This window comes from Bufo gargarizans, chromosome 1, assembly GCF_014858855.1.
Source record: "Bufo gargarizans isolate SCDJY-AF-19 chromosome 1, ASM1485885v1, whole genome shotgun sequence".
Taxonomy (NCBI): domain Eukaryota; kingdom Metazoa; phylum Chordata; class Amphibia; order Anura; family Bufonidae; genus Bufo; species Bufo gargarizans.
In genome coordinates this window covers 575,957,272-575,975,146 of record NC_058080.1, presented here as the reverse complement: position 1 = coordinate 575,975,146, position 17,875 = coordinate 575,957,272, and the positions used below count along the sequence as shown (strand labels likewise).

At 43.4% G+C, this 17,875-nt stretch overlaps 1 protein-coding gene across 1 annotated transcript in view; it reads right to left on the bottom strand.

Annotated features, from left to right (window-relative positions):
• The window catches only part of LOC122928820 (lysine-specific demethylase 2B-like), an 89,368-nt gene that overhangs the window by 29,178 nt on the left and 42,315 nt on the right, over positions 1-17,875 (bottom strand). Inside the window, exon 6 of the mRNA XM_044282080.1 lies at positions 13,925-14,031. Coding sequence (XP_044138015.1) covers positions 13,925-14,031 — 107 coding nt within the window. The remainder of the gene's footprint in view (positions 1-13,924; positions 14,032-17,875) is intronic.

The window sequence follows — 17,875 nt, the reverse complement described above, 5'->3', positions numbered from 1 at the left end:
CAACTCCCATCCTCTGCATTGGCTCCTCCAGGGCTCGCTGCAAATGAGCTATGAGGTAGTCAATATGTAACCAGCTATGATGTACATGTTAGAAGAAGTGTGTGAATTCCCTATTAACAATCTACCAACATCAAATTAATGACATCCAGCATAAATTATAGACACGCCACCTTGCCTCCCATTTTGAAAACCAAAAGTGAACTCGTTTACCCTACTTTTGGTCACAATCAACATCACCCCCACTCCCTATGGAAGATGTCCCGAAAACCTGTGGCACACATGTGCCAAAAAAACACAACACAAACAGCAGACAGACTTAGTTATGGCTCTTAGAACCAATTATGAACCGCACTATGAGTTAAGGGGCTTCATAGTAAAGCATGGTTCTTTCTAATAGGGAGCAGAAAAAAGTGGTAGAGATTCACAAGATTAATGGGGATCACAGCTAAGAAACGTAAAAAGTAAACTAAAACTTGAATATTTTATTGGATATATGTTAAAATTAGGGAGGATATGTGAATCCCTACATAAACACACACAAACAAAGATATGTCTGGCCACTGACAATCTATGAATGGATGCCCAACCACCACTCAGTGTAACGAATCTGGTGGGGATTCAAAGGCTAGATTATATAGTGACCTGCAGCGTATGTATTATCAACGCTGTATAAAAAAAGCTACACTATTGCTGGTGTATTTCCTGTGAAAACTGCTGTAGCGCAGTGTATTAGCAGGATAATACCAAGCTACTCAGAGTTCAGATGTGCCAGATACATGTGTAGCTCGACTGTTCAAAGCTGAGAGGAGGGGACCTAACCGCACTTTGTGGGTAATATTCACTAGCACGCCCACTGGTAATATGCATGTCCCTTCACTCCCCCTAATATCAAGCAGCTAGATGGTCTTGGCTAACATTGTGGACGGCTTGTGTGCCCTATATCTATTTTGAAAATTTGCTAGAGGCTATAAAAACAAGGGACCACAGGGTGTTTGGGGAGCAGATAAGAGAACTCAGCCTGATTAATAGGACCATAACTAGGATATTCGTTAGCTCACTTAAAAAAATGTCAGTTGGGTTGGTGTCCAGAACTCTATAGCAACTAGTGTCCTTTAACCTCTTAAGGACACATGACGTACCGGTACGTCATGTATGGTTCCAATCACTGCCGCCGGGCGGGCGTTGATCGGAACCCGATGCCTGCTCAAATCATTGAGCAGGCACCTAGGCTAAATGTGCCAAATGCCGCCCCCCCATGTCGGCGATCGCAGAAAACCGCAGGTCAATTCAGACCTGCGGTTTTCTGCGTTTCCAGGTTATTCGGGTCTCTGAAGACCCGATAACCCGGAACAGGATGGTGATGGTGGTGTGATTTCACCCCACCAATCACCATCCAGCGATCCTGAGTGGTGATGGTGACATCACCACTCAGGATCGCCTCGGATTGGTCTGTGGGCGGGACTGCGGCAGATTCAAAAGATACAGGCGCTCCTCTCCTCCTCCTTTTGTATTCCGGAGCCGGAGGAGAGAGGAGCTGCCTGCAGGTCGTCCGTCGGTGCCAGCATCACCCCATCTGTGCCCTAGGGAAATAGGGAAAACATAGGGGGAAAAAAAAAAGGGAAAGTTAGCTTGTTCAACTTTGATTGCATCACCCTAAGTGTGTCTACACTTTTTTGGGGCCTCGTGCTGCATATGGGCCTGGTCAAGAAACCCAGTGTCAGGCTGTACTGGAGTGGGGACGTCCTATACCAGACCCCACTTTACAGTACGGCTATGACACGCTCCCGGTTTGAGGCCATCCGGAAATGTCTGCATTATTCCGAGGTGATCCTGCCCATGACAGTCTGTATAAGATACGACCGGTGATCGATCACTTTGGGGACAAATTCATGGAGGCGTACGTACCTGGAAGGGAGGTCGCGGTTGACGAGTCTCTCATTGCGTTCAAGGGGAGACTCATTTTCCGCCAGTATGTGCCTTCCAAGCGGGCGAGGTATTGCGTGAAGCTATACAAAATTTGTGAGAGTACCTCAGGGTACACTTACAAATTTCGTATATACGAGGGGCGAGATTCCCGGATTCAACCCCCAGAATGTCCCCCCACTCTGTGAGTTACCGAGAAACTTGTGTGGGACCTTATGTACCCACTGCTGGATAAGGGTTACCACCTGTACGTGGATAACTTTTATACCAGTATCCCCTTGTTCCAGTCCCTTGCCGCCAGATCCACGTCCGCTTGTGGGACCGTGCGGAAAAATCAACGCGGCCTCCCTGCCCTCCCCCTCCAGGTACCTATCCCCAGGGGCGAGACCCGTGCCCTTACCACTGGAAACCTGTTGCTGGTCAGGTATAAGGACAAGAGGGATGTCCTTATGCTGTCCACAATTCATGGTAACGGCATCACCCCTGTCCCTGTGCGAGGTACCGCGGCAACGGTCCTCAAGCCCCATTGTATCGTCGACTCCAATCGGTATATGGGAGGAGTTGATCTCTCTGATCAAGTCCTCAAGCCATATAACGCCATGTGCAAAACCCGGGCATGGTACAAAAAAGTTGCAGTCTACTTGGTACAGGTTGCCATGTACAACTCTTTTGTACTATCCCGAAGCACTGGCAGCACAGGGACATTCCTCCAGTTCTATGAGGCAGTCCTCAAGGCCCTGATCTTTTCGAAAGAGCAGGCCGGAGTACCTCGGGAACTGTAGGCGCCCAGGTCATCCCTGGCCAACACTTTCCAGGTGTGGTCCCCCATACTGGAAAGAAGGGACGAACTCAAAAAAGGTGCAGAGTGTGTCACAGGAGGGGGATACGGAAGGACACCACAACTCAATGTGACACGTGCCCCGATCATCCGGGCCTCCGCATTATTGGTTGCTTCAGGGAGTACCACACTTCCATGGAGTACAAAATTTATGTCCCAATTTAGCACTGACATCAGATAAAAAAAACTGGTTCTCAGACTTGACACCCAAAAAAACTAAAATAATTTATTGAAAAGTAGACATATTAGGTATTGCCGCGTCGGTAATCTCCTCTATAAAAATACCCCATGATCTAACCCCCCAGATTAACACGGTCCAGAAAAAAAAAAAAAAGGGTGCAAAAAATTTTTTTTTGTCATCTTACATAATACAAATTGTAATAGCAAGCGGTCAAAAAGTCATATAGCCCCCAAAATAGTGCCAATAAAACAAACAGTCGTCTCATCCCGCAAAAAATGAGCCCCCACATAAGATAATCGGATAAAAAAATAAAAAATATGACTCTTAGACTTTAGAGATACAAAAAAATGATTTTTGTATCAAAAAGGATAATAGTCTAAAACCTAAATAAATGTAAAAAAAAGTAGACTTATTAGGTATCGCCGCGTCGGTAATAATCTCCTCTATAAAAAATATCCCATGACCTAACCCCCAGATTAACAGTTAAAAAAAAAAACTGTGCCAAAAACAAGGGTTAACAACCAAACAAAAGTTAATATTTATTACCCTGATACTGCAGTTTACAGAAATGCCACATTTGTGATTGTGAACTGCTGTATCAGTAAAAGGGAGGCCGCAAAAGGAAAGGACCAACATGGTTTCTGGAAGGCCGATTTTGATGGCCTTTTTTATTGACACCATGTCCCTTTTAAAGCCCCCCTGATGCCCCCCTAGAGTAAAAACTCCCTAAAAGTGACCCCATCTAAGAAACGACGCCCCTCAAGGTATTAAAAACTGATCATACAAACTTTATTAACCCTTTAGGTGTTCCTCAACAGTTAATGGCAAATGGAGATGAAATTTCAGAATTTCAATTTTTGGTAACCTTGCCTCACAAAAATGTAATATAGAGCAACCAAAAATCATATGTACCCTAAAAATAGTCCCCCAAAAAATGTCACCTTATCCCGTAGTTTCCAAAATGGGGTCACTTTTAGGGAGTTTCTACTCCAGGGGTGCATCAGGGGGGTTGAAACAGGACACTGTGTAAATAAACCGGTCCATAAAAATCAGCCCTCCAAAAACCAAACAGCGCACCTTTCACTCTACGCCCCGCTGTGTGGCCGTACAGTAGTTTACGGCCACATATTGGGTGTTTCTGTAAACGGCAGAGTCAGGGCAATAAAGATACACAGTCTTGTTTGGCTGTTAACCCTTGCTTTGTTAGTGGAAAAAAATTGGTTAAAATGGAAAATTAGACAAAAAAAATGAAATTCTCAAATTTCATCCCCATTTGCCAATAACTCTCTCTTGTGCAACACCTAAAGGGTTAACAACGTATGTAAAATCAGTTTTGAATACCTTGAGGGGTGTAGTTTCTTAGATGGGGTCATTTTTGGGTGGTTTCTATTATGTAAGCCTCGCAAAGAGACTTCAGACCTGAACTGGTCCCTAAAAAGTGGGTTTTTGAAAATTTCAAGATTTGCTTCTAAACTTCTAAGCCTTATGGGGAATGTAAAGTCATCACAATTTTTGGGGGTATTACTATGTATTACAGAAGTAGAGAAACTGAAACTTAGAAATTTTTCAACATTTTAAATTAGGTATTATTTTGTGCAAAAAAAAAAATAAAATTTGTTTTGACTTCATTTTACAGTGTCATGAAGTACAATATGTGACGAAAAAAACAATCTCAGAACGGCCTTGATAATTCAAAGCGTTTTAAAGTTATCAGCACTTAAAGTGACAGTGGTCAGATTTGCAAAAAATGGCCTGGTCCTTAAGGTGAAATAAGGCTGTGTCCCTATGGGGTTAAGATGTTAAGACACATTGCCCTATATTGTTCCCATCCCTTGCCTCCCTTGTCAGCTGGCTTAACAACAATAGAGGGGTCGCGCACGTTGAGCATAGAATAGGGTCTTTGGTACAGACATAGAGCAAGTTTTAGAAATAGATATAGGGCAGACAGCCGTCCACAGTGTTAGCCAAGACCATCTAGTTTCCAAGAACCAACATCACAATCATTGCAGACTGGGCCTGGAAAAGAGCCACGGCAACCTGAGAAGAGTCATGGTTATTCATAAATTCCTGCTCTCCTGCCCACCTGCTGGTGATTGACAGTCTTCTACCCAGTTTTCTCCCTTTCTTTCTAGGAGAGAACTGCCAATCATCAGCAGATGGGTGAGAGTGCAGAAGATTATGGGTAACCATGACTCTTCTCAAGTAGATTTGACTCTTTTTCAAGGCCTGCGCTATAATGATTATGATGCTGGTTCTCAGCAACCGCTTACTGTTAGCTCATGAGCGACACACCGCTGAAATCAGCATTTCGGTCACTAATTTATGATGCGGTCAGCATAAAGTTGATGACTGGTTCCCGTTAAAGAGGTTGTGCCAAGTGGATAAGTATCGGATCTGTGTTAGGCCTCATGCACACGACAGTGCCGTTTTTTTGCGGTCCACAAAAAAAAAACAAAAAAAAAAAAAAAACGGAAGACGCCCGTGTGCCTTCCGCAATTTGCGGAACGGAATGGGCGGCCCATTGTAGACATGCCTATTCTTGTCCGCAAAACGGACAAGAATAGGACATTCAATTATTTTTTTTGCAGGGCCTCGGAACGGAGCAACGGATGCGGACAGCACACGGAGTGCTGTCCGCATCTTTTGCGGCCCCATTGAACTTAATGGGTCCGCATCCGAGCTGCAAAAACTGTGGCTCGGATGTGGACCATAACTATGGTCGTGTGCATGAGGCCTTAATCTGAGTGCTGGGACTAGGGATAACCGAATCGGCTTCAGATGAAACCTCTGAAGTCAGTCAATTTGCATAAAACTTTGTTAGAATACTTTACGGAGCAAGTGTTCTGTACAGTATTAGAATATATTCGCTGCTATGAGCTAAAGTTATTACTTCAGTCTCGCAGGACTTTGGGTAATAACTTCAGAAATTAACTTCTACTGTAAAAAAAAAAAAAAAACTTTCACCGAACAGAATTCGGTAAAAGGTTTTTAACAGAAGAAATTGAAGGGGTTGTCTCATCACGGAACAATGAGGGCATATCGCTAGGATATGCCCCCATTGTCTTATAGGTGCGGGTCCCACCGGTAGGACCTGCACCTATATAGAGAACGGAGCTCCGCAAGCTGGTTGCCGAAGGACGCCAGTCCGGCCACCATAGAAGTGAATGGGAGCGTACAATGGGAGTTGCAGCTAGTTGCCACTGCCTTTATATGCGTGCGGGAGCGCTGCCACTGCACCAGACGCCCCGCCGGTACCTTTTGTGTCCCTGAAGAACCACTATCCCCTGTGGTGAAACTCGTCGGACAATCTTTAGGAGGAATTAGTTGTTAGGGTTGTAGCAGCAATAGACCCAAGGTTCCAGCAGCTTTGGGTCGCTGTTTTAATGGCGGGTGCCCGGAATACAGCCTGTTAGGGTTCTCCCAGCTCTCCTGGACCAAGCTTATATAGGGAAAGAACCTAGGCCGAGCAACCCACATAATACTTTGTTTCAAGTGACCCCTTTGACAAACTGCCACTTGACTGATATGGGATCAAAGCTGCGATTACTACCTGACACTCCTCCAATAAAGCAGTGCATCAACAGCATTGTTTTAATATAGTGTCACAATATTCTAAAATAAACTGAATAAAAGTTATGTTTTAAATAACTATAATAAGGCACACTCGGCTTAATAGTGACGTAATAACTTTGGCTCATAGGAGCGAATACATTCTAATACTGTAAAGAGCGCTTGCTCCGTACAGTATTCTAACAAAGTTGTATGCGAATCGACTTTGGACATTTCATCTGAAGTCTATTTTCTCATCCCTAGCTGGGACCCTTGCCATGGTCAATGACAGCAGCCAATGCCTGTACAACTTTACCACAAATTATGTGGCCATTGGTTGCTGTGGGTGGGCGTGGCATCGCTGCATGCACCCAGCTGCATAATGGGGTCGTGCCCTAATGCACACAATCGTATTATGGCTTTGTGTTGCGCTGAACCATAGTAGGGAACACACTGAGGTAAATGGGGCCTTATTACACCTTTATATGAATCTGACTTCACATAAAAGCAAAACAAGGGATTTTTCTTTTTTCCATACACGTTTTATTTAGAGTTGAACGAACCTGCCTTCTGGCAGGTCGAGATCGGGGTTTAAGTCAATTACGTAATAGATTCCGTTCTCACGGAATCCAATGATGGCATGCCGTATAGTACAAGTGTATGGCAAGCCCCGAAGGTTCCGTTCTGCTGGCCATACACTTGTACTATGACGGCATGCAAATAAGGAATGCCTCTAAAAGGAATGCGGTTTGGCATTGAATTACATTATGGAGAACAGAATCCATTACGTGATTCATTTAAACCCCGAACCTGCTCAACTCTAGGTATATTGCATTGCTTCTACAGCAGAATACGTTTTTTTTTTTTCTATCACTGAGAACCATATGGCAGTACAGAAAATCCCTAATGACGCCAAAACAGTCTCCTGCAGATGGAGGCACTGCCATGTGCATGAGGCCTTACTCCACAATGATAGGTACGGGGTGGAACATTTCTGAAATTGAGAAAGCTGAAAAAGTTTTCAGGTGCATAAAGAGTAATCACAACCCACAATAACACCTGTTCCAGGCAAATGTACACTAAAACATCACCATCTGTTTATTCACAGAACGGTGTCAAATCTCCATCATGTATAATAAATATCAAAGACCTTAACCCATAGGCTTTCAACGTCCATATGTGAAGCGATATCCTGCAATCAATAAGACATTCATTTTCAATATGCAGTCACTACACATCGACGATAAAAAGACCCAACAAACAGCGATATGACCCATTATCAGTGTCTGACACACTTTGGGGTACCACAATCCATTTCTCAAATGTTTTCAGGTGCCACACAATCTGTATACTGCATATCTTTAGAAGGAGAAGCCAGTTACGGCAAGTCAAGCTTGTGCTGGGTTAAAATTAGATTTTTGCTGCGATGTGCATCTGACACAGGACTACACCCATGAGAACTTTATCGTTATCCAAAACCTTGAGTGGATCGTCCACTAAGGCTACTTTCACACTAGCGTTCGATCGGATCCGTTCTGAACGGATCCGATCATATTAATGCAGACGGAGGCTCCGTTCAGTACGGATCCGTCTGCATTAATAACTTAGAAAAAATTCTAAGTGTGAAAGTAGCCTGAGCGGATCCGTTCAGACTTTCAATGTAAAGTCAATGGGGGATGGATCCGCTTGAAGATTGAGCCATATGGTGACATCTTCAAGCGGATCCGTTCCAATTGACTTACATTGTAAGTCTGAACGGATCCGCTTGCCTCCGCACGGCCAGGCGGACAGCTGAACGCTGCAAGCAGCGTTCAGCTGTCCGCCTGTCCGTGCGGAGGCGAGCGGAGCGGAGGCTGAACGCCGCCAGACTGATGCAGTCTGAGCGGATCCGCTCCATTCAGACTGCATCAGGGCTGGACGGAGGCGTTCGGGTCCGCTCGTGAGCTCCTTCAAACGGAGCTCACGAACGGACCTATGAACGCTAGTGTGAAAGTAGCCTAAGAAAGTATAATGGAAAGATGTGTGCAGGTTCTGTGTATTGGTGACGCTGTTGGTTCTGGTTAAAGGGGTTATCCAACACTATAAAATGCACCACCGCTTCTCCCCGTGCGCGGATCAAAATATCCGGTGTCGGCGGTGGAATGGGGGTAGCCAATGGCAGTCATTGATGGGGACGAGCCCCCTTAGCGTCACCCCCGATGATGGGGAGGCTCGTCTCTGTCTGCCATTGGCTGCTCCCCCTCCAGACATCGGAAGTTTTAATCAGTGCACAGGGAGAAGCAGCGGCGGTGGCACAAAAGGAGACAGGTAAGAATATTCATTGTGAGGGGCCTGGGATATAGGGGAGCATTTTATACTCTTGGATAACCCCTTTAACAATCAGGGACCAGTGAATAAGGACTACCTGCTTGAACTGCCTGTGTATATGTCAGTGGTGACCGATGTCTGCTGGGAAATAAATTACAATATCTTCATTGTGACTGATCCTGCAGGGTGGCTTAATCCATTATTTATCTGTATGTATGCTGTACCTCTAACGACACATGAAATTAATGCATGGATTATTTAGGCTCCCTCCACTATGCAGTCCTATGATCTCAAATTTGTACATGTATCATTTATGTGGCTAGTATGAGATGTACTGAGACAGAAGGAGTTTGCTGCCACTTGTGTTTTACTGTAGCCCCTGAGGAAGTCTGTGGCAGAGGGACACACATCGGGCTGTTGCTGCTGAAATCCTTATTCATAGGGAGGTGCCTGCATGTTTGATGCATCTCATCTGTTTCCCTGTGGTCCCTCATCAGATGACCCCCCTTAATGTGTTGAGATCCTGGGAACATCTCTGCTCCATTGGGTATTACAGCACATAGCGGTGGTATTAAACGCTCTGTGCTGTACTAGTACATCATGAGTCCCAGCTGTACTATACAGCAGTCACCTGGGGCCCACTGCACACAATTTAGGTCTACTTTCACACTCACATTTTGACTTTGTTTGTGAGATCCGTTCAGGGCTCTCACAAGCGGTCCAAAACGGATCAGTTTTGTCCTAATGCATTCTGAATGGAAAAGGATCTGCTCAGAATGCATCAGTTCAGTCTCCATTCCGCTCTGGAGGTGGACACCAAAACGCTTGACGAAACTGAGCCAAATAGATCCGCCCTGGCACACAATGTAAGTCAGTCAATGAGGACGGATCAGTTTTCTTTGACATAATGTGGCACAATAGAAAACTGAACCGTCTCCCATTGACTTTTATTGGAGTTTATGACGGATCCGTCTTGGCTATGTTACAGATAATACAAACTGATCCATTAATGATGGATGCATGCAGTTGTAATATTGTAACGGATCCGTTTTTGCAGATCCATGACAGATCCTTCCAAAATGCGAGTGTGAAAGTGGCCTAAAATTTCAGGGCTCATGGTCAATAACCACCACAGCATACTCTATGAGCAATTAGACAGAGGGAGATCTCTCTGCCCTCCAATCAGCACCCTGCGAACTCAATGACGCAAACCGCGGATCCGAAAAAAACAGAAGGCGCCCGTGTTGCCTTTCGCGATTTGCGGAACGGAACAGGTGCCGGCACTATAAATGCCTATTCTTGTCCGCAAAGCGCGGAAAAGAATAGGACAGGTTATATTTTTTTTTAGCTGGAACGCGGAACGGAAATGAATGGGTCCGCATCAGATACGCTGATGCGGACCCAAACAACGGTCGTGTGCATGAGGCCTTACAGTCAGGTCAACACAATTCTAGCGTTTTTGGCTCTATACACCATCACAATGGATTTGAAATGAAACGAACAAGATGTGCTGTAAATGCAGACTGTCAGCTTTAATTTGAGGGCATTTACATCCAAATCAGGTGAACGGTGTAGGAATTACAACAGTTGCATATGTGCCTCCCACTTGTTAATGGACCAAAAGTAATGGGACATAATAAAGGAGTATTCCAGTTTATAGTACAAGTGATCAAAAGATCAGTTTCAAGTCCCCTAGGGCAGAGGTCCCCAACCACCAGGTCAGAGTTGAATGGCTGGGACGGCAACTACTGGCTCCTATGCCAGCCACTGAATGCCACTAAGGGGTTCACTATGTTTAAAGAGGCCACTACTGGGGGGCATGATATTTAAAGAGGGCACAACTGAGGTGGCACTTTATGTAACGAGGACACTGCTGGGGGGCATTACGGTATATGTGAAGAGGGCACCATTATGGGACATTTAATGAAGAAAGGCTGTTATTTCGGGGACCATTTAACTTACCATACATTGAAAAACGGGAGGGGAGGGAATTTGTGGAGTAAAATAAAGAAACCCACAATTCCACCAAGGTTTTTTTTGTTTTGAGATTACAGCAATTACTGTGCGCTAAAAATGATATGATGTCCTTATTCTGTGGATCAATACAATTACAGCAAAACCAAATTTGTATATTTAGATTTTGTTTTATTACTTTAAAAACAAAAAAAAAAAAAAAAAAAAAAACACCTTTGGCAGCCATAACTTTTTTTTATATATAATTCCCTCTACAGAGCTGTATCAGGGCTTACTCCACACAAGTCCTTGTGGACGATGTTGTATATGTACGGCATTATGCATTAAGTGGTTAAACGAATGATATACGAATTATACTGTATCTTTTTCCATACTACTATAATATCAATCAGCTACTCCTGCTCTATAATATTACTGCCTACAGCTCAGAAAACATGTTGAACTTTACAGGTTTCCTTTATAGGGAGTCTGTCGCCTCTAAAATCAGTTTCAAAGTAAGCATACTGCCATGTAGGGTAGGTGCCTCAAAACATATACACCTTTCTTGTGAAAATCTGTCTCTCTAATACAGAGAAATGCTTCTTGTGGATATGCCATAAAAATCTGAGTTAGGAGTACCAAACTTGCTCTCCTCTTTCACCGCTTGCCAACCACCTGCTGACTATAAAGGTCTGCACAGTTTGCACTTGTCTCTGCATGCACGTTTCTAAATGTCCTTGCAGACACTGCAGCTGCACGTCAGGACTCCCGATAGAGAAAGTAAGTCCCCATCACTTCAGCCTAGTGGTCATGTGATCGTCAGGGGTCAGGCATCTTCATGAGCTGCCGAGTCTTAGCAGACCCATATCAGCTGTGCAGCAAGGCTGTACAGCCTCTCTGAGGGCTGTAGTCCCCCCTGTAACTGGGGCCAGACACAGGAGGCATAAGCAATAAAACAAAATTTGATTTAAAGGTGTTCTCACTCTTTTATACCGATGACTCAGGATGGTTTATCAGTATCTAATTGGTGGGGGTTTGATACCTGAGATCCCTGCCGATCAGCTGTTTCAGGAGGCCTTCTCGCAGCTCACACCAAGACCAGTGACATCACTCATCAGTCACATGGCCTAGACGCAACTCAGTCCCATTAAAGTCATTGGGGCTGAGCTTCAATACCAAGGACAGCTGGTATACAATGTATGGCACTGTTCTTGCTAAGCTGCGAGGAGGCAACGGTGCCCACCAGAGCCCAATGTACTCCTCAAACAGCTGATCAGAGTGGGTCCCTGGTGTTAGAACCCACCAATCAGATACTGATGACCCACCCTGAAGATAGGTCATCAGTATAAAAAAAACTTTAAATGTCCCCCCCAAAAGGTCTTGTATGACCTTTTAGGTGCACAAAGTGTAATATAAAAAAATAACACCACCACATGCGACACCACTGCCCCTTGGTGACCATAACCCATACTGTATATCAAAATTACCATTATGGAAAGCAGACCAAAAAAAATAATATGTATATTTTAGTTGCACGTTGTGCCATTCCCTAAAATCTGAAAACAGTAAAAAACTCAGAAAATGCACCTGGTCAGGAAGGGTGAGGGAGTAAATGATTCATGCAAATTATTCCTACGCGCTGTAAAACGCTCAACAGGCAAAAACCAATGTTTCCCTATGGGCATGGTTCTCACCTGAGCGTTTTACAGCGCGTATAAACGCGATGTAAAACGCCCTACGCCCCAAGAAGTACAGGAGCTTCTTTGGGGCGTATTGTCACACGTATTGTGGCAGTTTTTCATTGGATGCCTCTGTGGTTAATCACACAAACGCGCCCCAAAATACGCCTCAGAAGCGCCCGATAAAAACGCCTGTAAAAAGCGCTTATCGAATACGCTCAGGTGTGAACCCAGCCTTAAATCAACAAAAAAAAAAAATTATGTCAAAGCAAAAAAAAAAAAAAAAAGACCCTTAAAAACGCAATCTTTATTAAATTCACTAAAAAGAACATATAAAACAAAGATTGCGTTTTTAATTTTTAATTTTTTTTTTTTGCTTTGACGCAATTTCTTCTTTTGGAGGGAGAAAATGCCTGGTCTTGAACTCGTTAAAGAGGACACATTCTCACATAACCAAAACCGTCTGCATACCTTTACAGATAGCTCTACACATGTTCTGGTGTCCCAGCCGCCCCACCGCACAATAACAGTTGTGGCATCAGCCATATTCTATGGTGTGGTTTGTTGGGGGAGCAGCTAATCTGTGGCTGAGAGACAGAGATGAGATAAACTTATTAAGAAGGCCAGCTCTGTCCTAGGTTGTCCCCTTGATCCAGCGCAGGCGGTGGGTGACAGAAGAACACTAGCAAAATTAACATCACTGTTAGAACAATGTCTCCCACCCCATGCATGAAGCTGTTGTAGAGCAAAGGAACGTTATCGTAGCTCCTTCCGTCCAGCAGCGGTTAGGATTTATAACCACCACTGTTCCCAAAAAAAAACAGTAGTGAATTTTTTAAGTAAATTCTGTGTTATGTTTTTCTTGTATTTTTTACTCTAATTAATCTTTTAATTTCTAATTACTATTATTTTTGCTCCTGTTGTGAACATCATTGCTGCCGTTATGCCAAAATTTCCCCACTGAGGAATAATAAAGGGATTATCTTCTTCTTATCAATAGCATGTCAATAGGGAGGCTAGAGAGAAAAAAACGCTGGAACAAGTGATGAGCCAGCTGTAAAGATTAGGGGTTAAAAGGAGCACTAAACTTAGAAATGAATCATAAAAGGGAGATAATATTGATCTTACTCTTAGGTCAGTCTGCAGTATTTTTTTAATTTGCCTGAAACCTGGGCAAACAGTAGAGAGGGGCAGCCCCTGCTGCAGCCAGTTGCCTTTCACCCAGAGGCTGTGAAGTGGAGGACTGGATACATAGCTGATCTTCAGGGACACATAGTTATTTCTTTATATATAGTTGTTATTACAAAATAAAACAAAATATTATCAAAGGAAACAATGAGATTATGGAATGAATGGCTTAATTTACCATATGCCCCAGTGTAAAAACTGTAATATTTGTGTAGTTCTCTTACTATATCAATCACAGCACACTAACGCCACAATGAGATGCTCATCACAATACAAAAAGACAAAAAGTGCTTTAAAACTACTTACTTTTTCACTTTGGGATATTTCATCTCAGAAATCACATTTGTTGTATATTTTTGCTTTTCTTTTAAATGCTGAGGCCACATATTATCCACCCAATCTACAGCATCCACCTACACGAAATTAAATGCATTAGTGTATTCTGCTATTGCAAAGTTAAAGTACCTCTATAAACAGACTTAAAGGGAACCTGTCACCGGGTTTTTGTGTATAGAGCTGAGGACATGGGTTGCTAGATGGCCGCTAGCACATCCGCAATATCCAGTCCCCATAGCTCTGTGTGCTTTTATTGTGTAAAAAAAAAAAAAAGTCTTATTTTTAAGCTCTGGCTCATCTCAGGTTAATTTGCATATGTATCAAATCGGTTTTTATACACAATAAAAGCACACAGAGCTATGGGGACTGGGTATTGCAGATCTGCTAGCGGCCGTCTATCAACCTATGTCCTCAGCTCTATACCCCAAATCCCGGTGACAGGTTCCCTTTAAAGGTAACCTCTCTAAGGAAATCAAGTAGTGACAGACATGTATATTTCTGAGATCTACCCCAACCCCCCCCCCCCCTCCCTGCACAGCAACAGTGAGGTAACAGTCAGAGGTGGGAGGGCAGATGGAGCCTGTATCCCCTGTATACACACCGAACTCATACCTTATAGAGTTGGCGTTGTGCTTCAATGATTAGAAAGCATCAAAATACTTTCGATATGTCATAGCGACATATAAAAGGTTTTGATCAGTGGGGGTCCGAGTGCCATGACCCCTACGATCAGTAGAACAAGGAGAGAGAAGCATGCACTCTCCTCGCTGCAGAACATGGAATCAGAACAAGCCTACAAATTTTCTACTGAGTGCATCTCTTGTGGTCAGAGAACGTACTCCAAGTGAGCGCTTGTCTCCTTGTTTGAGCAATAGGTGGGGGTCTCAGCTTTCAGACCTCCACAGATCAAAACATTTGAGAAGTCACTTTGACAAACTTTTTCTGAATGCTCAGTTGCACTTGAAATACAATATATTATACAGTGGCTCTACCGGTCTCAGAAATCAGGGTTGGGTGCTCTCCCCACGACACACCCAATGTCTATTGAGAGGAGATGCAATGAAATCAAATATTTGGGGGTCAAAACGGACAAGAATAGGACAGGACTCCATTTTTGTGCGGCCATGGAACGGAGCAATTTTTTGAGGAACCATTGAAATGAATGGTTCCGTATACAGACCACGTGCGGAACGCAGAAAACGGCCCATATACGGAACGCAAAATACATTTGTGTGAACGAGCTCTTAACTGCAGATTTTTCAAATGCTCCAAAATGAGTCTAGTGTATAAAGCAATAACAACAAATACAAGCTACAGCTCCTAAAATTGGCAAGATTATCTGTTCCCCTCTATGACCGCTCTAATGCACGGGAACTGACTGTCACTCCAACATTGATCTCCGACAGACTCGCTTCCAGCATCTGAACAACGCTACAACTTCGAACCACATGGGACACCACATGGTGAGCCAGCTCATAAAGCATTATACACACAGTGAGTCCAGCAACAAACTTGCAGATTGGAGGGATAACTGGCCTTCTACAGGTTCAGTAACGTATTGCCAAATGTTTTATAACCACGAGGAAGAGACATTCACTCTAAGGCTACTTTTACACTAGAGTTTTGGTTAGCGTTTGCGAGATCCATTTCAGGGCTCTCAAACGCAGTCCAAAATGGATCAGTTTTGCCCCAGTGCATTCTGAATTGATAAGGATCTGTTCAGAATGCATCAGTTTGCCTCCGTTCCGCTCTGGAGGCGGACACCAATTTTCAATGACAATATGGCACAATAGAAACCGGGTCCGCCCCCCATTGACTTTCAATGGTGTTCAAGAGAGATCCGTTTTGGCTATGTTACAGATAATACAAACGGATCCATACTTAACAGATGCATGCGGCTGTATTATCTGAACGGATGAGTTTGTGCAGTTCCATGATGGATCCGCACCAAACTCAAGTGTGAAAGTAAACTAAGTTGGATCACAATAATACAGTGATCCTATAAGGACTAATGAATGTGAGATCATAAGAGACGCTCCATTGTGATACATTAAATCAATCTGCAATTAAGACATACCACTGGAAAAATACTGTTGCCTATCATATAATGATTTAGTTGGTTGTGATCACTCGGCTACACAGCCAATTGACAACATATGTACTGTCAAATAACAGCATCATTGGAACGCTGCACATTGCTCTGTACATACCACAACCTGATTTACTAATGGATTTTTAAGTATTATAACAGCTGGAACCCTACATAGGGAATTTGGGACATTTATAATTTTTCTTCTTTTATTCAATTTTTATTTTTCTACTGTTTCCTAGTTGGCCAACTATACAATTTTATATCAATTCATTTTTATGTAATCAGCGTATGTTCTTGATGTCTAAAAATGTGTGGTGAATGTTCAACAGAAATAGATCTAATAGCAGAAAATCCACCTTTCATATTTTTTTTTTGCATAATAATTTATGTTATATCTATGTTTCTAATAAACAATACGTTTTATATTAATTGACCGTAATAGAATATTTATTTCCATATGCCCTGAATAGCTGAGTGCCCCCCATATATATTTTTTATTTCAGTTGCACTTGAAACTAAGTTCTCCAAAACGACAACACACATCTTTAAAACTGCTGTCCTCAAAGAGCTCTAAATATTCCATTTAAGAACTTGAAATAAAGGCATCTATATTATGCCCTTCAGTGGGTGCTAAGAGTTCACACTACAGAGCCCCTAGAACCAGAGACTGAAGGTCCGAACACTGTCTGCCAACAAGAGGAAAAGGACTATTAGGAGGAGAATTGAGAGGAGCTGTATCAGGGGCCAGATAAAATCTTAAAGTGCTCTCCTCTTTTACCCCAAACCCTAGATCTAGAGCTCTTTACATAAAGGGAATCTGGCACCCCGATTTTGGACAATTATCTACAGTAATATACCAGTAGTACTGCAGATATGGAGTCCAGATCACTATTTAATTTTCCTACTGTCCCCCATTCCCCCGCTGTCAGTGCTGAGAGCCTCTTTGAAATACATTGTTGGGACTGCTGTACATGTGCACAGGTGTCCTCTCCATTATGTTAGAGAAGCACAGCAGTCCGGACTGAATGCAGCTTTGACTGACAATAGTGGTGGATGAAAAAAAAAAAAAAAAAGTGATCTGGTCTCGTTTTCTGCAGTACTAAGTGTATTACTGTACATAATAGTCCAAAATCGGGGTGACAGATTCCCATTAAACTGCTGTTTAGTTTTTTTGACCGGGAAAATTTTAGTAATATACTTTAAAGGGGTTGTCAGAGTTATTTTTTTATTCTTTCTATGTTCCTAACTAAGCAAATGTAACAGCTTTCCAATTCACTCACTTTATCTCCAGTGGCTGGTTTCTCAGATTTCACAGAGGGTCACATGACCTGTGATGTCAGCTTCTCTCCCTGCTCTGATAAAGGTCGTTTACAAGCCTGTAAACTGTGCTGGCCACGTCCCCCCCCCCCCCCCCCCCCCCTTCACTGCTGTCTACTCTTTGCTAGGATACTTAACCCCTTCAGCTGCACAGCTCTGCAGCAGGGACAATTCTGGGCACTGGAGCTGATATACTAGAGAGAGCATTACACAAGAAGGTAGGGGGAGATCCTGTGTGTATTAGCAGTGTCATTATACAGGTGGGACATGTAGTCCTACACATGCAACATGCTGCGGAGTCTCCCAGCACTCAGGGCAGCTCTTGTATCCACTCCCTTAGCAGTGTCATTATACAGCTGGGACTTGTAGTAATACACATACAACATGCTGCAGAGTCTCCCAGCAGGCAGACATGTCATTTAGGGCAGCTCTTGTATTCACTCCCTTAGCAGAGCAGGGGGGAGGGGCAGAGGTTGTTTTTATTGCATGTAAACAAAGAGCCAGAAAAGAAC